Consider the following 24549-nt stretch of genomic DNA (forward strand, 5'->3'; position numbering starts at 1 on the left):
TGGGTTTCCTCCGGGGGCTCTGGTTTCCTCCCACAGTCCAAAAACATGTAAGTCAGGTGAATTGGCCATACTAAATTGTCCCTAGGAATGAATGGTGTGTGTGTGTGTGTGTGTGTGTGTGGGGGGGGCCCTGTGATGGCCTGGAGGCCTGTCCAGGGTGTCTCCCCGCCTGCCGCCCAATGACTGCTGGAATAGGCTCCAGCATCCCTTAGAGCAGGGATGCTGGATGGATAAACAATGCACAGTGTGTCCAAGTGAATCACCGTTGTAGGAAGAACAAAGTCTACAAGGTTTATTGTTATTATACTTATTAGAGCTGTATCTTTATTTTGCATTCACAGTCTGTATAAAATGCATTGAGATATATTCCAAATACAGCAAAAACTGTACTTTGTGTAACAACAAGCATACAAACACTAAATTCAGACCAGGAAAACATTAAAAAAAAAGTATTGTTAAAAATAAAAAAATAAAAAAATCAAGCAAAACACAGTTTGATAGTATATTGATCATCTCTGGTCAGTATTTTTGAGATTATAATATATAACAAAATAAATCATGAGCATTTTAAAATCTGTAGAATTCATTACAAATGCACAATATGTTTTGGGGGGAAAACTTTTCTTTATAGTACATCATTCAGTATAATTTCCTTTGGATCTACATACAAAAAGCATCCATAAATGCATGACAAACTTTCTTAAAGAGGAATGTTAAACGAACATGTTTTAGTCATGAAAAATGCAGAAGTTCCAAAAAAAAAAAAGCCATGATTTTGGCAAAATAGTTTCTATCAGATGAGTAAAATTCACTATTGGCAGTAGAATTATATTGTAAGGTATTTTGAAACCATTGTTTGCCAAATATCCATATTGTTGAATGTTTTTAATGTTTACAGTGTTTTGTAAATATTAGAAAGTAAACATCAGCTGTTTTTATTTCCTCCTCAGTGGATGGGTATTGGTTTGGAATGAAACCCTTCACCTTCCTTGTATTTAATGGACCAGTTTTCCTTTGAGAAGCAGTAGGACTATTTAATCCTCATCCGCAGCCCAAAGCAATCATCAAACTACTATTACTACTACTACTACTACTACTACTCTGCATTGCATTGATTGCATTGCCAAAGCAATCATAAAAACCGATCAAAAAATTCATTAGTTTCACGTCCTGAATGTCACTTCTGAACATTATGATGTGTTATCCTTTATTTTAACTTCAGAATTACATTTCTATATTCTTTTTTTAATAAATTTATTTCTGATTTTTCCCTTTTTTTCTCCCAATTTAGTGGCCAATCGATCCCTATTTTAATTCAAACACCCACCCTCGTACTGCATGCGCTCGCCAACTGCATCTCTCCGGCCGACAGTCTCGAAGCAGACCGCCTCCCCACTTTCGTGACAAGGCAACTCCAGGCCGAACCACTGTTTTTTCCGACACACACAGAGACGCATTCACGTGACAAACACAAGCCGACTCTGCCCCCCTCTCGAAGACAGCGTTGCCAATGATTGCTGCTTCATCGAGTCTGGCCATAGTCGGATCTGACGAGACCGGGGCACGAAATCCAGTCCCCAGTGGGCAACTGCATCAACACAAAGCTGATGCTTAGACCGCTACACCACCGCGGACTAGACATTTCTATATTCTAATACATGAGATGATTCTCATGTATTAGAATATAGAAATGTATTGTATAAAGAGATGGTTCAGACATCTGATTGGGATGCCTCCTGGGTGCCTTCCTTTGGAGGTTTACCAGGCATGGCCAACTGGGAGGAGACCCCAGGATAGACCCAGAACTCGCTGGAGAGACTACATGTCCATTCATGCCTGGGAATGCCTTGGGATCCCCCAGGAGGAGCTGGAGGGTGTTGCTGGGGAGAGGGACATCTGGAATGCACTACTTTGCTTGCTGCCACCGCGACCCGACCCCGGAAAAGTGGCTGATGATGATGAATGAGATGATTCTCAACAGAAACTGGAACTGGGGATAAACATTTCTCACAGGGTCTAGGAGAGGCTCTATTACAGCAAAGCAAGTTTTTCTTTTGGATATTTTGGTAAGCATAAGTGACATTTTATATATGGGTTCAATGTGTGCTTGTGTTTTAAATGAGATTAGACTTTTTTCTTTTTTTTGCATTTCTAATAGCATTTTTTTGAAGCACCATCATCAACATTTTAGTTAAACTCAACTGTTAGATAAGAATTTCCACCACTCTACTGGAACTTGGGAGCATGTAGTATAGGGTCATTGACAAGCCAATGTAGCTAATATTGACTATTCAATAAAAACTGATATGTGTTTACAGCATGATCATTTGTACTCCCAGGGTACTTCAGATTGGCATTTGTGAATAACATTTACACCAAGAAATGTTAAGTCCATTGAAACTGATTGAAAATCTGCTATCTCAGAGTACCGGTACATCGATATCCAATAGATCACAGTGTATAGGGGAAATAATGTAATATCCATTTACAAATTTCAAAGGAGTATTGAGTTTATTGCCTGTGTTTTTACATTTCTTTGGAGGCCTTTTTTTGAGTGCAGCCATTATTTATCCCACAGATAAGCATGTTGCTGCATTTTAGCGATACATTTCTTTTGGAATTCTTAATTTGCAAAACATTTCAGGGCTCAGATGACAGCAAAGAGTTACGCAAGTTCTCGCTAATACACAAACTCAAACAAATACTGTACAACCCCACCCACACACGCACACACACCCACAAATGCACACACATTCACCAATGGCTCAGAGTTTTAATTTTAACCTCAGCGACACTGTGTCGTTTCATTTCTAAAATAACAGCCAAACTTACACATGGTCTTACCCATTGAAATTGCAACTCATGAAGTCCACAGTTTGACACACTGTACAGGAATTAATCATGGAAGTCAGATGCTGGAATGTGCATTACATTTGTTGGCAAACAGCACATACGGCACACACCAATGATTCCACTCAAAAGTGGAAAGTCATCTTGAAATACATCTAAGATCATGAAGCTCAATCTCCCATGGGAAAAAAAAATACAATCCTTCCTTCACAAAAAAAACAAAACAAAAACAAACTTTAGCTGATGCATCATGTTAGGTTTTATGCATTTTATATGAGAAAGCCACCTGGTTTAAGGCATTGTATGTGCTTATTTACTTGTCTTAAAAAAATAAATGCTCATTCTGATCCTGATGTGACCGCTTCTCAAGGCGTAGTTGTCCACCCTGACTATTCACAGGCAGAGAAAACATACACACGTTCAAAACACAACATGCTGATTAACATGCTACAGCAGAGCTTACTCCCAACAGAAGAGTATGATTATCTCCCTCTTATCTCCAACCTGTGGGTCAAACTGAACTTACTTGTCTTTCTGCTTTCTCTCTAACATTTCCCAACAAACATGTTACCAGTCTTACTAAATCACTGCATTTTTTTCTCCAGCCCCGTTACTGAACTCTCTCAGGTCATGATGCTCTGCCGTTCTTTGGAAGGAGCGCTATCTGGACTCCTCTCTCCAGTGACCAGCTTGTATCCTCTTCCTCTTCCTATCACTTGTTCTGGACTTCTAGCCTGCTTCCGGAGCACTAGCACCGAAAACAGAAAGCAGAGCACTGCACCACAGACAAAGAGTACCTGGAGGCCCAGGAACCTTGAGTCAGGAGCACAGTGGGACAGAAGAGAAGAATATTCATTATGAATTGTCTATTTCTATTTTTGAAGTGTTAGCAACAGCACCAATTTTAATTTTATTTATTTATTTTTTGGAGTTATGACTAGGTTACGTTTTTACCCTGTAAGAGCACCCCAAGATTGAATGAAGTGACCTCATTAGTCGTGACCATACAAATATCACGACTAATGGTGGCTGATGGAAGCATTCTGCCTCATAGATCCCTGAAGTGACTTACCTCTGTCTGAAAAGGTCAAGGTTGTAGTAGCGACAGGAAGTCCTCCTTCCACACTTCCTGCCCCACAGGATACAGGTGCTGTCTATAGCAATGCCGTATAGGACTGGTGCAGGCATGAATGCTGTAAAGGCACAAAACACAAAGAGAGAAAAAGAGAGAACAATATTTGTATGAAATACAAGGATAAAAATGAGAATAAAATCAAACAAGACAGAGATGTCAAGGAAAAAAAAACCCACCCCAATCTACTGCAACAAACAGTGCTTGCTTCATGTTCAGCTAAGATTGCTCAATAGAACTGTATAACTGTGTATATATTGAACAAAAGCTGTTTTGTCTCAGAGAGATGTTTTAATGGCAAATATCATGGGGAAAAAATTATTGACAGACATGGTATGGAGGAAAAAAGCAACAACCCCAACAGGGTATTGCTTACAGAGTCTGGCCACAGTATTTCGATCCAGATGAAGACTTTAAGCAGCTCAGTTAGGCAAACTGGAGAGAGGAACATTACAACGATTGCTTCTAAAATATATAAATGTACAGATCAATGTTTCAGCATCCACCAATGTAAGGGTTGCTCAGATTTTAGTGACGTTGCAAAGAGGAAAACATGCCAATCTAATGATGGCCTTAATCTGAGACTAGAATAACAATGAAGGGTTAAGAAATAATACAAGATATCTTACAGCAGCTCTACCTAATCATATAGCCACCAAAATGTAATATAGTACACCATTCAAACAGATGATTATGTTAGGCTATTCCAACAATATACATCTCAGTTTTCTCTGCACTGAAAAACAAAACCTTTGTTAATAAACTTTTTTTTCCAACTAGGCATGCCTATAAGATTGAAAATATTAGAGGGTCCATTAGGACCTATACAGCTGTATGTCACCAGCATAGCAGAAATAAATGTCATATTTCTGAAAAAATATCACAAAGGGATAACTAGTTGACAGAAAATAACAATGACTCACTGATCCCTGTGGTACATTAAATATGCCACTTGCATAGTCTGAAATCATGTTGTTATGAACATCAGTTTGGGCCCTACCATACAGATAGAAATGGCAGATAGGAACCAATATACTTCCATATAATACGGATAAAGTATACTCCATATGTCTAGGGTGTCAAAGACTGCGTTAAGATCAAGTAGCAAAAACCAGTGAGTTATTAGCTATCAACAAACCATTAGCTTTGTCCTTTTTAATCTTTACAGTAGAATAATGGCACCTAAAGCCAGACTAAAACTGATCAAATAATTGCTAGTAGAGAAATACGCAGTGAGTTGATTTTCCTTTCATACAATGAAAGGAAAATCTTTTCATGGAATCCTTTCATGACAGGAGGTAGTATACTGATCTAACAGTTGAAGAAGTATTCTTATAATTCAATGCAGTCTCATCCCTGGAAAGACAAAAGGTTTCTAGTTTGGTCATCTTCCAGCAGTATTCTAAGCTTCTGTATGTCAGCTTACCTGTATAGGTGCATTTTTTAACCATGACGACAATTTCTTGAATGAACAATTTTGGATAAAGGGAATGGATAAAGAGGCAACAGAACTCAGAAGATAGAACAGGACAGCATTGAGATCATCAGTAACTGAGAGAGCCTTGATAGACAATGAAGGGCACAATAAAATTAAATAGTTGCTCAGTGAGAGTAGCTCGTTTAATAGAGTTTATCCATTGACTGGTATAGGTATTATAATGATCACTGGGGGGATTAATTAACTAAACGTGGAATTAGATGGCCTGGCGGCCTGTCTAGGGTGTCTCCCTGCCTGCCACCCAATGACTGCTGGGATAGGCTCCAGCATCCCCCACAACCCTGAGCAGAATAAGCAGTTTGGATACTGGATGGATGGATGGAATTAGATAAGACAGTTATCAGATGCAGCAGACCACTAAACCAGAAACTGTAAAACCACGAGACAGGACCAGGTCAAGAAGACTGTTGTTGTGTATGGGTCCTGTAACAGCATTATCAATGTTAAAAGTGTGTAAAATATTTAAGAATTCAGAGGCTACTGAATTTTCAAGGCAGCAAACATGTGTATTAAAATACCCCCAGAAATGAGCTTTTCAGAAAATTCAGAAATAAAGCCTACAGTCAACTTTTGCAGGTCAATCGATTCATATATAATAAAAATCGGTTCTTTAAAAAGGAGTTACCCAGAGCCATAGGAGAATTATTTAAATGAGATCTACAATGTCAGTGATGTCACTTCTACTACTTATGTGAATGTGATGGTTCTGTAAAGTAGGGGTCCCCAGCTACCGGATCACGGACCAGCATCGGGCCGCAAAACATTTGCTACCGGGCCGCAAGGAAACAATATAATATACAATGTTCAAATAAAAGCCCGACTGGACCGTGTAATGCTAGAGGACTTTTAATTTGAAACAGATACTTGAAGTATGTACAGTGATGTAATTTTATCACTCATTCACGTGGCATTTGGCAGACCAATGGTAACTAACTTCATAACTCAGATACGCACTCAGCTAACTCGCTACTAGCAGCTAGTTAGCTACCATGAGTACCAGTAAAAAACAAACATCGCTTGAGAGTTTCTTTGGAAGAGGTAGGGGAGATAAAAGGTCTTATAACAACGATAACGCAGAGACAGCAGAGGCTGAGACAGCAAAAAAAAAAGAAAAAGAAAGCTTCCTTCAGCAGGAAATACGACGAGTCATACCTAAAACACTGCTTTATTGCGACTGGTGACTCGCATGCTCCGAGCCCCGTGTGTGATATGTGGAGACAAGCTGTCTAATGAGACAATGAAACCTCAAAACTGCTTCGGCACCTTGAGTCCAAGCACCCTGCACTTAAACACAAACCCGTGGAGTTCTCTGAGCGAAAACAACGTGAGCAAGCGGGACAGAAGCGAGCTGAGAGCCACCACCTCTACACATGCTGCTGCTAAGGTTTAGAAGCCTTTCACTATTGGCGAAGAATTGATTCTGCCTGCTGCCAACGACATGTGTGAGTTGTAATGTTATTATATGTATGTTATGTTAATGTGAGGAAAATATGCGCTGTGTGTTTAATATCCAAATGTTACTTTAAATATTATGATACTACTGATTTATAAGCCTAACCTATATTACGGCCGTTATTAACCCACCCCTTTCCTGGTTCGCCAGAATATTGTCAATATTTAACCGGTCCGTGGTGCAAAAAAGGTTGGGGACCCCTGCTGTAAAGGCTGATAGTTACTTACCCAAGACCCTGAAAAGCATGTACTGAACTCCCACTGCAAAAGACTTATCTTCTGGAGGTACTGTCCTGCAAGACAGGGGGTCAGAGAGCAAGATTACAAACAAATAAACTAAAAGTAGACAAACAAATTTAAAAAATTAACCAACAAAACAAAAATTGGAAAAAATTATTCTCCTCAATCTGTTTGATCAGACACAAATATACAGACAACATATACAGACAAAAGGGCTCCAGTATATGGGGCTCCACAAATATACAGGGTCCCACAAATATATTCCACAAATATATATTCCATATATTCCATATATCTATTCCATATATACACTCCATCCATATATCCATTCCATATATTCCATATATAAGGAATATATGCCATATATATTCCATATATATATTCCACAAAAATATACAGGGTTCCACAAGGGCTCCACAAATATACAGACAAAAGGGCTCCAGTATAATACAATTTTGAATCATATGAGAAAAGCTCATACTGTATAGCAATCAATTGTATAGCTATCTAGTGGTAGGAGTAAAACCTTAGACCAAAAATAGGCTGTTTTTCATATTCGCTAGTTAGGATTAATGGTGGTTGTCTTTTTAATGGGGATATCTACAACCCCAAGGGATCCCATAGGTTTGTGGCCCAGCTTTTAAAACAGCTGTTATATTCCTGTTATGTCCAGAAAGAATAGACCCATTTTAATTTTACAGTATTGATGTTAACGTGCAACTATTTCAGTGTGATACCCTCCCTGCTTGCCTTATTCAGCGAACATGCTGATAAAGAAAAAAAAATCTCATCATGAGCTTGTGTTTGTATTAAATAAATCATGTTTGAGGCTGATAAAGGGAGGGAAAAGGTTCAAATTTGTTTCAAACAGTTTCAGATTCAAACAGTAGATTGTTAATTTCTTACACAATATCACAATATTTCTCCCCATAAATCTTTCTTCTCTCACACACACACACACACACACACACACACACACACACACACACACACACACACACACACACACACACACACGTAACCCCATTTACACAAGCTGACCCTGGAAAAGCACCTGAAACACATTAGAGTCAAAAGAGCGACTTTCATGAACCCCATTTGCAACAGCCATGGTACGATACTCTTGGAGAAGCCCTATCCTGCCCCACACCATTGCCTGAGTCTGTGTGTGTGTGTGTGTGTGTGTGTGTGTGTGTGTGTGTGTGTGTGTGAGACCCTTGGACTATTTCTCAGTAAATCAGACCACACCCACAGGATTCACATACATTGATAAACCTCATCTTGAGGAGCGGGGAGGTGGTGTTGCTCCTGTTTACAGGAAGGACATTAAAACAACCACCATTTCAAGTAGTGCATTTGTTGCAATCATCTGCTCCCATGGTTTCTCATACCATTGCTATGTTGACGATACCCAGCTGCCACCTTCAGCTTAACTTATCTAAGACCAAGCTCCTTGTCATCCCAGCCAGTCCATCCTTACAACAACAGATCAATATCCAGCTTGGATCAACCCAACTCATGCCTACAAAGTCTGCTCGAAACCTGGGTGTCATGATTGATGACCTACTAACCTTTAAGGTGCACGTGGCCTCAACTGCTCAGTCGTGCCGATCTGCCCTGTACAACACCAGGAAAATTAGACTCTACCTGTCTGAGCATGCAGCACAACCCATGGTAAAGGCTCTTGTAATATCACGCATTGACTACTGCAACTCCTTACTGGCAGGTCTCCCTGCATGCACTGAATGCGGTGGCTTGTCTGGTCTTTAACCAACCCAAAAACAGCATATGTCACTCTACTGTTCATATCCCTCCGCTGGCTTCCAGTAGCTGCCCACAACAAATTCAAATCCTTGATGCTCGCTTACAAAACAACAACTAAAATGGCTTCCACCTACCTGAACTCCCTCATTCAGGTCTACACTCAGTCCCGCTCACTATGCTCTGCCAATGAAAGGTGTCTGGCAGTTCTGTCACAATGGGGCCCTAAATCACTAGCCAGACTCTTCTCTTCTGTAGTTCCCCATAGGTGGAATGAGTTACCAAACTCCATTTGATCTGCTGAGTCCCTCTCCATCTTCAAGAAGAAGCTAAAGACCCAGCTCTTTCTCAAACACCTCCACACCTGATGGTATTAAAAAAAAAATAGAATTCACTTCTATGCACCTATGTCCTATCGGACTTGAACCTAGTTTTTTTTACACTTACTTGCGTTGTCGCCTCCTGACTAGATCCTTGCTTGTGTTATATTAACTCTCAGATGTATGTTGCTTTGGATAAAATCGTCTGCTAAATTAAATTGTAAATTGTAAGTCAAGTCAAGTCAATTTTATGTTAGCCCATTATCACAAATCATAAATTTGGGCTTTACAGCAACACAACATCCTGTCCTTAGAACCTCACATTGGATAAATAATAACTCCCTGTTAAAAAAAAACCTTTAACAGGGAGAAAAAATATGGGAACCTCAGTGAGCGCAACAGAGGAGGGATCTCTCTCCCATGAGGGACAGATGTGCAATGGATGTTGTGTTTACATAATTTACAGAATACAACATTGACAAAGGCTAACACAATTATAATGGATATATAAGATATGCAGAATATGATGAGGTGGATGCCAAGCAGTGTCCAGATGCCACCGAAGCAGCCTAGGACCTGAGCCACACGACCACCATGTAGACCTGACAGGAGGACAGACCACACATGCACGCAGGAGAGACTCACATCACACCATTCACATAGGAGAAGAGATAAGAAAAACAAAAACAAAACACCCATTCCATTTCTGCTGCTCATTTTTTCTTACACCCTGCCTTCAAACTGCTGTTATTTCCCCCCCCCCCCAAGCCAAACCCCTCCTTTCTCTCTGACTTCTCTGATTTTCTGACCCAGCTATGAGCAATCTCACCTTTTGTTCTCCTCCTGGGTGAATTTAATATCCACATTGATGACACTGACTGTAAAGCTGCCATAGCATTCATGGAACTGCTACGATGTTTCAACTTCACACAACATATCAACTTCCCCACTCACAGCCGTGTGGTCACATCCTGGACTTAGTCTGCTCCACTGGTCTCACAATACATCAACTCTTCAGCCTCAACCTCAATATCTCTGACCACCTGGCAATCACCATGGACATTGACATCCCTATCCCCCATCCCAAAAGTCAAACACATATATTTCAGAAATCTCAAATTATATCTTCCCCTCAGCTCTTTCTGCCTCTCTTGCCAGTTAAATGTCTGTCTCCCTTTCCCCGCTGTCTGATAATCCTTCCACTCTTAATTATTATAATGACACTCTCCTCCTGTCTTGATCAGCTGGCCCCCATTACAACCAAACCAGTCTCATTCACACACAGCTCCCTGGTATACTCTTGAACTCCACCACATTAAATCGCATAACCACCAGCTCGAAAGACTCTCCAAGAAAACTGGTTTAACAGTTTATCTCCAAGCCCACTCAGACTACCTTCAACAAGACAAAGACGCTCTCATTACAGTCCGGTCCACCTACTACTCACACCTCATACACTCTGGCTCCACCAACCCCAAGGCTCTTTTCCACATTAAACAAGCCTCTCTGGTGTTTTTCTTTTTCTTTCTAGTGTTTTTCTTTTTTTGTGTTTTTCTTTTTTATGTTTTTGAAGTGTTTTTTGTCTCCCATTGTTCACAGTAGTTGAGTTTGTATTGTGCAGCACAACTTGCATTGAATTTGAACTATACAGTACAGTGGGAATTGAGTTTGAAATGTATAGTAGCTGAATTAACTCAAGAGTAGATGAGAAGGGGTAGGAAAGTATACTTCCTCCTACTCCTTTTCCAACATACAACAAATAATCTGATGCATTCAGAGATTTGTTCGCTGATTTTGATGTGCGATTTGTTGATCACTTCCGATTATTGGCAATGGCTTATCAGTATGTTATATCCTGCTTATTTACATGTTTGAAATAAAGCACCATTCATTGATTCATTCTCAAACCCAGTGACAATACCTTCAGTTCCTTCACAGTTAACAAGTGCAATTCTTTCCTTTCATTTTTCCAAATGAAAATTGATACCATCTACAGCAACCTGACCACCTCCAATGCCTTCTCTCCCCCCTTCATTACCACTCAGCCCTGTCAAAGTATCCCTGTATCCCAAAATGGAGCTGTCCGACATTATGGTAGGAATGAGAAGCTCCACTTATTTTCTGGATCCCATCACATCCAATCTTGTTAAAGACTGTCTCCCAGCTATTTCCTTACGCCTCAAAGAAATCCTTAACTCCTCCTTCAGCTCCAGTTAAGTCCCCCATATACTTAAACTGGCTGCTGTCACCCCTTCCACAGAAAATCTGGATTCTATCCTGATATCATGAGCAATTTCCAGCCCATCTCCAATCTCCCCTTTCTGTAAAAAATACTGGAATGTGTTGTTGCCTCCCAACTCAAAGCTAACCTCATCTCCAACAACTTGTTCAAACCATTTCAATTTGGTTTCCACTCACAGCAAAGAACAGAAGTAACTCTCCTTAAAGTCACCAACGACCACTTCCCCTCCTTACACTCTGGCCATCTCAGCATTCTCATCCTCTTCAACCTCACTGCAGCTTTCGACACCATCAACTACACCATTCTTCTCTCCCGCCTTGAATCCTAAGTTAACATCACCAGTACTGCGCTCTCCTGGCTAAAGTAATATCTCACAAACAGACAATTCATCAGCATCAACAACTACACCTCCTTCACCGCTCCTCTGTCCCAAGGCATCCCCCAGGGTTCGGTGCTTGGTCCGCTAATGTCCCCCCCCCTCGGTAACATCATACGTTGTCATGGGCTCCACTTTCACTGCTATGCCAATGACATCCAGCTCTGTATCTCCACTAAATCCATCACCACTATAAGCTACTCCATTCTGACCAACTGCCTCACTGAAATTAAATCATGGATGTAAGCCAACTTCCTCAAACTAAATTGTGATAAATCTGACATGGTCATCATCAATCCCAAATCACATACAAATCCACTCACAACTGCTGCCTTACTATCAATAACTCCACTCTGTCTCCCTCCCCACACATCCACATCCTCAGATAGTTTTCGACAGCAACCTCTTCTTTGAACACCAAATCAATCAATCACCAGAACTGCCTTTTTCCACCTAAAAAAACATAGCTCGTCTCCACCCTCCACTCTCCTTCTCTGCTGCTGAAACTTTGATCCAGGCCTTCATCACATCGAGCACTGACTACTGCAGCAGGATTCTTTATGGCTCATTTTCAAAAGTCCTAAACAAACTCCAGTACATCCAGAATTCTGCTGCCCACCTGCTCCTATGACCACATCACCCCTGTCCTCCTGAACCTCCACTGGCTCCCTGTCCCACAACAGCTCCAATTCAAAGTCTTTCTCCTCACTCACAAAACCTTCCATAACTATGCCCCCTCCTACCTGACTAACCTGCTCTAATACCATACTCCTTCCCGCAGCCTTTACTCCTCTGATGCCAACCTCCTGTCCCCACCACACAGGACCAAGCATCGCACCTGGGGTGACAGAGCCTTCTCCATAGCTGCCCCCTCCCTCTGGAACTCCCTCCCCAAATGCATCAGAGACTACACTGAATTATCCACGTTCAAATCATTAATCAAAACTAACCTTTTCTGACTTGCTTTGAATGTTGTGTTACATGTTTTTGTTGTATTGCTTTTGCTTTAATTATTTTATGTAAAGGCTCTTTGAGTACCTTGAAACGTGCAATACAAATAAAATGTAGAATCATTAATTATTATTATTATTTTTATTATTATTATATGTATCTTACCCAACACCACCAACACTACCTTTCTAAACTGTAATGTGTTGATAAAGATACATTACCTCATAAACTGTAAAAAAGAATAAAAATCCTCCTTTATAATCTTTGACAGTCTGCATTAACCAGAATCACTATATAGTCAGGAAAAGACAATGTAGGGATTGTCCTCTGTCATGAGAAAAACCATGTGTGCTCGTCTAGCAAAACTTTCCATCAACCTGCAGCCTTATTTTCATGTGGCCTCTTTTATTGACTGTATTCTGAGGCCCTTCTAATCTGTGTTTGAACCTTAATACCCCCTGTTTGGTTTCAAGCTGCATGGATGGTTGGGTTATTCTGACATGTTGAAACAGAGTGGCGGAATGTAGAAGAGGCTGCACAGGCAGCAAATCTGTTGATGGTTGATAATGATCACTGTAGCAGGGGGGGCCTCAACACGATTTGTTATTCTTTGCTCAGAGCTCCACTTCAGGGAAGCGATGAGAAATTATATAAAATATAAACTACCTACTTTCAAACAGAGCTGATGTATTACATTTTTGAATTTCGAAATGAATGACCAAATCTGCCTACTAGCTGAGGCAATTTCTCAATTTCTAATTTCAAAACTACTCAACACTTTTCAAGATCTTTCAACCAACTTATGAAGTTTCTTGAAATGAGTGGAATTCAGGCAAAACATGATAAATATGTCTTATTTCAATAACTCCTGAAAATAGTTAAATTACATTTCTTGTTCAATGAAAATACATGTCACCATTGTGCAATGTTACACATTTAGAAAAAAAGTAAATCGTTTTGGACTCAAAATCTTTTTTTTTTAAACATGTCTTGAACTCAATAGCATCTTTGATATTCAGGAATCATCAAAAACATATTTTTTTAAAAGTCCGTCTTTCAACATGCCTGTGCTTTAAAAAAAATCTGTCTTCAATAGTATGTTCATCTGTCCATCTGCCTTATCTATGTTTATTGTTTATCTATGTTTTTGCTTGTCTGTCTGAGTGTATCTTCATTTGTCTTTCCATTCATCTTACAACCTGTTCTGTCATCTGTGAATCCATCCATCCATGTATCTATTTATTGGTCTTCATTTTTCATAGTGTTTGACAGAGTATTTCTCAACTTATACATATAACTTCTTACATCTGTTAGTGTGGTAAGAAGGAAACACTATCCACACGCTTTTCCAACTCTTTCCATTTGGATAGACTTTATTAATTTATTTGGATGGACTTTATTAATCACCTTGGGGAAATTCATCCTCTGCATTTAACCCATCTTATTGTATAGGAGCAGTGGGCAGCTGCAGCACTTGGGGACCAACTCCAGTTCCTCTTTCCATTGCCTTGGTCAGGGGCACAGGCGGCAGTATTAACCCTAACATGCATAACTTTTTGATGGTGGGAGGAAACCCATGCAGATATGGGGAGAACATGCAAACTCCATACAGAAAGGACCTGGACGGCCTGGGGTTCAAACCCAGGACCTTCTTACAGTGAGGCAACAGTGCTAACCACTGGGCCACCCATCAAAACATTTGTTCAGATGCCTATGCACCAGACTGTGTGTCTCCGTTTTCTATCTGTATGCCCATCGTTCTGTTTACCTGTATCTTAACAGAAAAAAAAACCCTCTGTAAATACATTTATAAATGTTGAGTGTGTGTGCATATGTGTGTTTGTGGGTAGGTTGGTGGTGACTGGGGAGTAAGGTGGTGTGTCCTTTCTTTGGGGTATGCTCCACCAAAGAAAAGATTCCACTAAGAAATACTTAAATGGTAAATGCTTGTGGGGAAAAAAATGCACAAAGCAATTTAATTTAAAGTGAAGCCAAAATAATGGCAAAAACACTGCCATTTAATGGTAATGGTGCCACTTACCATTACCACAAATACACCTGGTATTTTAGGTGATCAGCCAATCTAATGACCCCATCTGACCTAATCATGAAAATATTTAGCTATTCAAACTATAATTTTGAAGTAAGATAGCATGCAATTTAGCTATTTGTTTGACAATTATCTGATCCTACTAGGATGTGACATCAAAAAACAGCTAAGGAATGTGATAACATGTTATTTTGTCATAATTTTTCCTGCATCCTTACAGCAAGGGAGTTGCTACTCCCATGTCTGATCGGTAAAACTGTGGTCCCTAAGAGACTATCTACGTAGTAAAGCAGATTTAGTGCAGTAGGTGGTGAGATTATAATTTTTTTCCCCCTTTTTCTCCCCAATTGTACCCGGCCAATTACCCCACCCTTCCAAGCCGTCCCGGTCGCTGCTCAACCCCCTCTGCCGATCCGGGAAGGGCTGCAGACTACCACATGCCTCCTCCGATACATGTGGAGTCACCAGCCACTTCTTTTCACCTGACAGTGAGGAGTTTCACCAGGGGGATGTAGCACGTGGGAGGATCATGCTATTCCCCCCAGTTCCCCCTCCCCCTCCGAACAGGTGCCCCGACCGAGCAGAGGAGGCGCTAGTGGAGCAACCAGGACACATACCCACATCTAGCCTCCCACCCACAGACATGGCCAATTGTGTCTGTAGGGATGCCCAACCAAAGTGGGGGGTAACACGGGGATTCGAACCAGCAACCCCCATGTTGGTAGGGAACGGATGAGTCAGCTACGCTACCCAGATGCCTGAGATTATAATTTCATAGCTATGAGAATTTCATCATATCTGAAATCTGTGGCTCTCATTGGAAAATGGCAGACTTGGCAGGTATGCCTACCTGAGTATCATCATGTAGGAAGGGGTCTGGGAGAAAGCGGCGATGAAGCAGGTGAGGGCTGACAGCACTACAAAGGGGAGAAGGAGGTGGGAGCATCCACTGCTGCAGGTTCCCGGCAATGCATAGCCAGGAGGACCACTTTCCCCTCTGCTGTCACCCACGCACTGACACTTTGTGTAGTTCTGTCCAGCAGACAGAAGAGAGACAGAGAAGAAAATAATCAGATGTATTGTAACAAGACTTTGCAAAATCATGGCTGGGATTTACATCTTCTATCCAGCCAAATACTGGTTGTTTTAGCTTTGGATAGTTTTCTAAAATAGCAGTTGAGAAAAGAACATAAATATTTGGAGACACTGACCACTGTGGTCAGTAGAAAAGAAATATTTCCTGCTTTGCTTATATTGTCACATCATTCAAGAATGAGGATAAAGTTTGTTACTTGTTCAACAGTTAGAACTAGGGTTTCTGTATTTATTTATTTTTTTGGTTAATGTCTACACCTATTAAAACATGTTCTGAAACAGATTTTATGATTCCGGTGGACATATTCAATATGCAACAGACCAAACTGACATGCAGTTCAAGTAAAATATCAATGTTACTTAAAAAAGATGGGACACTTTTTTTCCATAGAAACTATACACATCTTATGAATGTATCATATGTTAGAATGGATAGATCGACAGATAGATGAATGTTTTCCCTGTTAACATTCGTGTCTGCACTTGAGATTGTTTATTTCTTGATACTACTTTTACTATAGTTTAAGTATTCATACTGTATTTTCTGTATTTACACTTTAAAGAGTTTTTTTTAATAATACTGATGATAAGAATTGCAAATTGCATGGCTATTGTGCTGTCCCTCTCAATTTTCATAAATACTGAAGTACTTCCATCTTGATTTAAGACATTTTAAGTGGCCTGCATTTCTAAAATACATTCTTTATGGTACTAAATGGCAGTTTTATGTATACCTAAGAAGCAGAAAGATCCATTCTGCAGAATTCCACAGATTTGGATCAACTACTGAAAATGCAAAAGAAAATTCAGTTTGGGCTTGCTTTTACCCTCCAGCCCATCTTCTCCATCCAAACACCCCCCCCCCCCCCACACACACACACACACAGACATCCATCCCTTGTTCCAAAGCCCCTCTGCACCATCAGGGACAAGAGTGGACATGGCCCTCCACTTTTCCTTAAACAACTATCTAAACTCAACTTTTTAACAGATGAGAATGAATACAAGTGTAATGTTAAAGGATTTGAGCTACTACGCTGTCTCTGAAAAACACTGTTGTGGCCTCCCTTCTAGATCTGGGCTTTGCTTAAATTCCTGGACTACCACCGTTTGGCTGCTTGATATGATTCACCTTGATAACTCTCTGCTTTTCTTGCACCAGTTCCACACAATGTCCGTGAAACATCAAGTTAAAATTTATGATAGAATGAATCAGACAAGAGTATCAGGGGAAAGGAATGAGACAGAGAGAAAAGTGATTCCAGACAAAACCAAGTGTGTGTGTGTGTGTGTGGGGGGGGGGGGGGCTATGACAGTGCGCAGACAAAAGAGTAAGAGACAGCGATAAAATCAGTTTGTGTCATCTGTCTGAGAGTGTCAAAGCAGAAGTGAGGCTGGAAGTGAAAAGTTTGACAGTCTGTTTCTTCACCGAATCAGCTATACAAAGCAACAGAATATACTAGAAGACATTTACCAAATCACAGAAACAGATTCAATTGCTCCCTCATATATAAACTGCATGATATGTATGCCTAGTAATTTAGCGGTAAAATTATAACCCCACGTTGATGATCCTCATACAGTAAAAAAACACAAATCCAAAACTTGAATTTAAAAACTCATTAATCTATGCCTTTTTTCCTTAACAAATAAGTGTTTCTTGTTGTCGTCTTACAACATACACCAATAATATGACTTAAAACTATATATACTGATGTATGCAATGACATTTTTGTCGGCATAATAAATGTTGGCAAACTCTTATTTTGCAAATAAAAGGGTGGGTAAATTGAGGATCACATGCCAGAGAGTGGTTGTGTAGAAATCGTATTTGGATGTTAAAGGAGAGGGGGATGGTTGAGGGTGGGTATATCATCATGGTTATTAAGGAGGAAACTCCAATCCAAGAGCTAGATACAGCTGCAACAGTGAAAAAAAGCCGGGTGAAATCAGCTAGCTGTTGTTTTCTTTCAGCACTTTTCACTCTGTCGATGATGTCAATGTCTGTTCTGGTGTAACAGCTGACAAACACAACTTTATACAGGAAATGTGAAGAAGAACACTGCCAAAAGAGAGTAGGGCTACTAATTTGATTTTGTTTTGCTAAATTCAGTTTAATGAAACTCCATAAATAAAAATACTTGCTCATCCTCCTGCTCATCTTACCCTCTCACCTCTCACTCTCATTAAGCTTGATGTCTCTCCCCCTTTCTCCCTGTCTGTCTGTCTGTCTGTCTGTCTGTCTGTCTGTCTGTCTGTCTGTCTGTCTGTCTCTCTTTCTCAATCTGTGTCTTTCTCTGTATTGACTCAATGGGGACAGAACAGTGTTATTTCCATGTTATAGTGATGGATTGAAATTTTTACCACACAGATGTCAGAGACAGCTGGGGCTAGTAAGAAGTTATATTCTGCCAACAGGCTTTTTCAAAAAATGTTTCTAATTGCATGTTCTCAGACCTTCTACAAATTGTCAGCACGTCTTCACTCACATCTCTTCCAACAGGCCCTGAAAACTGCAGTCATCAAGCCACTCTTAAAAAAAAAATCTAGACACTTCACTAATGAACAATTATAGGACCATATCAAACCTCACATTTCCAAGTAAAATTTTGGCACTTAACAACAATTTTGATGTCTTCCAGTCAGGATTTCGACCATGCCTCAGCACTGGGACTGCTCTTGTTAAGGTCTTTAATTGATATCTGCTTAAACACAGACTGGCAGAATCTCAGTCCTGGTATTATTGGATCTCAGTGCTGCATTTGACACAGTCGACTACAACATATTACTAGACCAATTGGAAAACTGGGTGGGACTTTCTGGCACAGCATTACACTGGTTTGAATCCTACTTAAAGGACAGGGACTACTTTGTGTCTATAGGTAACTAGAAATCTGAGGGTACAAAACTGATCTGTCGAGTTCCCCAAGGCTCCATTCTGGGGCCGCTTATACACTCACCGGCCACTTTATTAGGCACACCTGTCCAACTGCTCGTTAACGCAAATTTCTAATCAGCCAATCACATGGCAGCAACTCAATGCATTTAGGCATGTAGACATGGTCAAGACGATCTGCTGCAGTTCAAACCGAGCATCAGAATGGGGAAGAAAGGTGATTTAAGTGACTTTGAACGTGGCATGGTTGTTGGTGCCAGACGGGCTGGTCTGAGTATTTCCGAAACTGCTGATCTACTGGGATTTTCACGCACAACCATCTCTAGGGTTTACAGAGAATGGTCCGAAAAAGAGAAAATATCCAGTGAGCGGCAGTTCTGTGGGCAAAAAGGCCTTGTTGATGCCAGAGGTCAGAGGAGAATGGCCAGACTGGTTCGAGCTGATAGAAAGGCAACAGTAACTCAAATATCCACTCATTACAACTGAGGTATGCAGAAGAGCATCTCTGAACGCACAACACGTCGAACCTTGAGGCAGATGGGCTACAGCAGCAGAAGACCACACCGGGTGCCACTCCTGTCAGCTAAGAACAGAAAACTGAGGTTACAATTCGCACAGGCTCACCAAAATTGGAAAATAGAAGATTGGAAAAACGTTGCCTGGTCTGATGAGTCTCGATTTCTGCTGCGACATTCGGATGGTAGGGTCAGAATTTGGCGTCAACATGAAAGCATGGCTCCATCCTGTCTTGTATCAACGGTTCAGGCTGGTGGTGGTGGTGTAATGGTGTGGGGGATATTTTCTTGGCACACTTTGGGCCCCTTAGTACCAATTGAGCATCGTGTCAACGCCACAGCCTACCTGAGTATTGTTGCTGACCATGTCCATCCCTTTATGACCACAGTGTTCCCATCTTCTAATGGCTACTTCCAGCAGGATAACGCGCCATGTCATAAAGCTCGAATCATCTCAGACTGGTTTCTTGAACATGACAATGAGTTCACTGTACTCAAATGGCCTCCACAGTCACCAGATCTCAATCCAATAGAGCACCTTTGGGATGTGGTGGACCGGGAGATTCGCATCATGGATGTGCAGCCGACAAATCTGCAGCAACTGCGTGATGCTATCATGTCAATATGGACCAAACTCTCTGAGGAATGTTTCCAGTACCTTGTTGAATCTATGCCACGAAGGATTAAGGCAGTTCTGAAGGCAAAAGGGGGTCCAACCCGGTACTAGCAAGGTGTACCTAATAAAGTGGCCAGTGAGTGTATACTCCCATTAGTCCAGATTATGGAAAACAACAAAATATGTTACTATAATTATGCAGACGACACAAAGTTTATACAACATATCTCCAGGGGACTATAATCCCATACTAGCACAGAGTAAGTGAATTGAACAAATCAACAATTAAATGTCTCAGAATTTTCTTCAATTACACAAAGATAAAACTGAAGTAATTGTCTTTGGAGCCAAGGAAGAATGATTAAAAGTCAGTGCCCAGCTATAATCGGTAATGTTAAAAACCACATATCAAGCCAGAAATTTTGGTGTAGTCATGGACTCAGACCTGAATTTATATAGCCACATTAAGACAATTATAAAGTTAGCCTACTATCACCTGAAGACTATATCAAGAATTAAAGGATTTGTGACTCAGCAAGATTTGGAAAAATGTGTCCATGCATTTTTCAGTTGACTTGACTACTGTAACAGTGTCTTTAGAGGTTCTTTCAGAATGCCGCTGCTCGAGTCCTTACTAAAGACCAAAAAAGTGGATCACATCACTCCAGTCCTGAGGTTGCTACACTGGCTTCCTGTCAGACAAAGAATTGATTTTAAAACTCTGCTCTTAGTTTATAAAGCACTGAATGGTTTAAGGTCAAAATACATTTCTGATCTTCTGTTACACTATGAACCACCCAGACCACTCAGATCATCTGGGACAGGTCTGCTTTCTGTCTCCAAAGCCAAAACAAACATGGAGAGGCAGCTTTCAGTTTTTATGCACCACACATCTGGAACAAACTCCCCAAAAACTGCTGGTCTGCTGCAGCTCTCAAGTTCTTTTAAATCAAGATGGAAGACATTCCTGTTTGCCACTGTTTTATTAAATAAAACGTGAAGCTTTTCATTATCATCTTACACTGCACTTGAACTTTTACTCTTTTTTAAATGTCTTTTTATTGCCTTATTGTTGCTTTTCATAGTGCCATATATGTTTTATGTAACGCACTTTGAATTGCCTTGATGCTGAAATGTGGTATATAAATAATTTTGCCTTGCTGTGCCTTACTTAATCCAATTCAGTGTTGCAGATGGGATGGAGCCAATCACAAGCGTTGGGTGGAAGGCCAGAAGAGAGCCTGATACTGTAGTCAACCAAACATTCAATCACTTCTACACTTTATATACATATGAGCGATTTAGAGTCTCTATTTTGTTTAACATGCAAGTTTTTGGACTGTGGGAGGAAACTGGAGAGGATAAAAAGAAAGAAGAATGGTAATTTACAATGACATTGTGGCTGATATTGTCCATCTCCTTTGCGATACAGCCAGCATGACAGGGAGACCGGAACTCGACCCCATCAGAGCCACACACTGGGTTAAAGGCCTCCTCTGAACACATACAGCTAGCATTGCATGGCAATGAATCTTTGCTAGAGAGACAAAAAGGCAAGGAAACACACATAAAAATGACACACTGGGGCAAATGCATGTGTGCACGCATGCACGCACGCACGCACACACGCACGCACGCACGCACACACACACACGCACACACACACACACACAGCTTCAAATGAGAAGTCTAATTTTTCAGCAACGTGACAGATTTTCATTCAAAATAATGGCTAAGAAAAGTTTTAAATAGGTTATTGGGCTTTTCAAAGGATGTTTTCCTGTTTTTACAAAATGAAACTGTTTTTCACAATATATCTTCTAGATTCTTAGATTTAACAGAATATCTAAGGCTATGTATATATTTCCAATTAAATTAGAAATTAGTTCCCAAAAAACATTCTCATGCACACATGGACATGATCACTCATTGTGACTACCAAAACATACATGTGGACTACAGAGAAAGAATGGTTGCTCTCTATATACCTGTGGTGATACACACCAGCAACCTTCTGTGTGGAGCATCCTATTAAGAGGAGTGGCAAGGAGGTGACCATGCACAGTAGAATAGCCAGTGTGCACATCTTACTGGCACCAGAGACAGACAGACTCATCCTCCGCATTAGAACACCACCCAGAACAATGCCCAACACGCCAAGTGGGATATTGACGCTTCCTGTTCAAAGAATAACAAAAAGAGAGAAGAGATTTGTGTTCATTTTCAAAGAAGGTTGAATCAGGTCATCTGGATACAATGTTATTGGCAGATATGTTTCACCACTTAACTTAGGGGCATCTTCTGTCTAAACTGACTGCAGGTATCCCCACCCCTTATAAACAATACAGTGCAATACAGTGCCTAATGACCGAAACCAACGACCAGTTTCATACGCAAATATGGGTGTGACTTTAACTAGAGTTTCAAAGGCCATGTGTACTATTCACAGAGGAATTGGGGAATATGTCTGTGAATGTTCTCATTCATCCAGGTCATGGTTATCCAAAGGAGTTGAATCAAGTGCAACTGGACTTGGTATATATCCGTGAAGACGTTTCGCCTCTCATCCAAGAGGCTTCCTCAGTTCGTGCCTTTCTTACTAGACCAAGCTAGTCTGACTGGCTGGTGATGAATTGGGAAATAGTTGCAATTACAACAACTTAACATGCCGACAGATGCATGCTTAGCCCCCCGGTTCAGGGATGGTCATTCCCTTTTAACATAGATGGCCTCTTTGACTCCTCATTCAAGCCATCGTGCACATCCTCATCCCTGAAAGAGTGGTCACTGGCCTGTAGATGGGTGTGGACTGTGGAGTCCAGGCCTGACGTGTTAGCTCTCCTGTGTTGTGCCATTTGTTTGGCCAGTGTCTGTTTAGTCCAGTTGCACTTGATTCAACTCCTTTGGATAACCATGACCTGGATGAATGAGAACATTCACAGGCATGTCTGTTTAGTTTCCCCAATGTATAGGTCACTGCAATCCTGCTGGCACTTAACAGCGTTCATCACACACACACACACATATAAATGTGTGTGTGTGTGTGTGTGTGTGTGTGTGTGTGTGTATATATATATATATATATATATATATATATATATATGATTGCTTATGGCATGAAATAGGCTTGTACTGTCTCATAAAGAATTTACTTGACTCACTGGATATATATATATATATATATATATATATATATATATATATATATATATATATATATATATATATATATATATATATATATACATATATATATTGTGGCAGGATGGGGAAAAACACAGGAGACGAAGGCGAGTTTGAACTTTATTCCTCAGCTCCAAAACCAAACTGAAACAGGAACAACCTTGCACCAGAGAGCCCAGGAACTTAAACCACGCCCCCAGCTCACAGCCCTGTTGGGTGAGAGGCATAGCTCCTAGTGTCTGCCACAGTCTACTCATATATTTTCGTAATGTGTGTGTGGTGTTAGTGTGTGTGTGTGTTAGTTAGTGTAGATAGCGGGACCGAAAACTAAAGCACTTATGATCCTAATTCTTTTTGGAGGTGGTAGGTATTGTCTCAGAGAGTAAGGGAAAAATCCCAGAAAATTGAAATTATGGATAATTATGCATAAATATGCAAAATATGAATTTTTCCAAACATGGCTAAAAACCACTTTTCTCGGCATTTCAGTTGATTCTGAGCATCTTTGATTTTTTTCACCTACAGTGCATCCGGAAAGTATTCACACCCCTTCACTTTCCCCACATTTTGTTATGTTACAGCCTTATTCCAAAATGGATTAAATTCTTTTTTTTCTCATCAATCTACACACAATACCCCATAATGACAAAGTGAAAAAGGTTTTGTAGAGGTTTTTGCAAATTTATTAAAAATAAAAAACTGAAATATTGCATGTACATAAGCATTCACACCCTTTGCTATGACACTCAAAATTGAGCTCAGGTTCATCCTGTTTCCACTGATCATCCTTGAGATGTTTCTACATCTTGATTGGAGTCCAACCGTAGTAAATTCAACTGATTGAACATGATTTGGAAAGGCACACACCTGTCTATATAAGGTCCCACTGTTGACAGTGCATGTCAGAGCAGAAACCAAGCCATGAAGTCAAAGGAATTGTCTGTGGACCTCCAAGACAGGATTGTATCGAGGCACAGATCTGGGGAAGGGTACAAAAAAAATGTCTACAGCTATGAAGGTCCCAAAGAGCACAGTGGTCTCCATCATTCGTAAATGGAAGAAGTTTGGATCCACCAGGACTCTTCCTAGAGCTGGCCGCCCAGCCAAACTGAGCAATCGAGGGAGAAGGGCCTTGGTCAGGGAGGTGACCAACAACCCGATGGTCACTCTGACAGAGCTCCAGTGTTCCTCTGTGGAGATGGGAGAACCTTCCAGAAGGACAACCATCTCTGCAGCACTCCACCAATCAGGCCTTTATGGTAGAGTGGCCAGATGGAAGCCTCTGCTCAGTAAAAGGCACATGACAGCCCGCTTGGAGTTTGCCAGAAAGCCCATAAAGGACTCTCCGACCATGAGAAACAAGATTCTCTGG

At 40.7% G+C, this 24549-nt stretch overlaps 1 protein-coding gene across 1 annotated transcript in view; it reads right to left on the minus strand.

Moving 5' to 3' along the window:
• Nucleotides 1-470: 470 nt before the first annotated feature.
• slco2b1 (solute carrier organic anion transporter family, member 2B1) overlaps nucleotides 471-24549 on the minus strand; it is an 87739-nt gene continuing 63660 nt past the window's right edge. Inside the window, exons 10-15 of the mRNA XM_056284474.1 lie at nucleotides 21983-22172; nucleotides 21384-21531; nucleotides 15723-15904; nucleotides 7161-7225; nucleotides 3923-4043; nucleotides 471-3663 (exon numbers count right to left, since the gene is read on the minus strand). Coding sequence (XP_056140449.1) covers nucleotides 3474-3663; nucleotides 3923-4043; nucleotides 7161-7225; nucleotides 15723-15904; nucleotides 21384-21531; nucleotides 21983-22172 — 896 coding nt within the window. The 3' untranslated portion in view covers nucleotides 471-3473. The remainder of the gene's footprint in view (nucleotides 3664-3922; nucleotides 4044-7160; nucleotides 7226-15722; nucleotides 15905-21383; nucleotides 21532-21982; nucleotides 22173-24549) is intronic.

This window comes from Lampris incognitus, chromosome 8 (assembly GCF_029633865.1).
Source record: "Lampris incognitus isolate fLamInc1 chromosome 8, fLamInc1.hap2, whole genome shotgun sequence".
Classification (NCBI taxonomy): domain Eukaryota; kingdom Metazoa; phylum Chordata; class Actinopteri; order Lampriformes; family Lampridae; genus Lampris; species Lampris incognitus.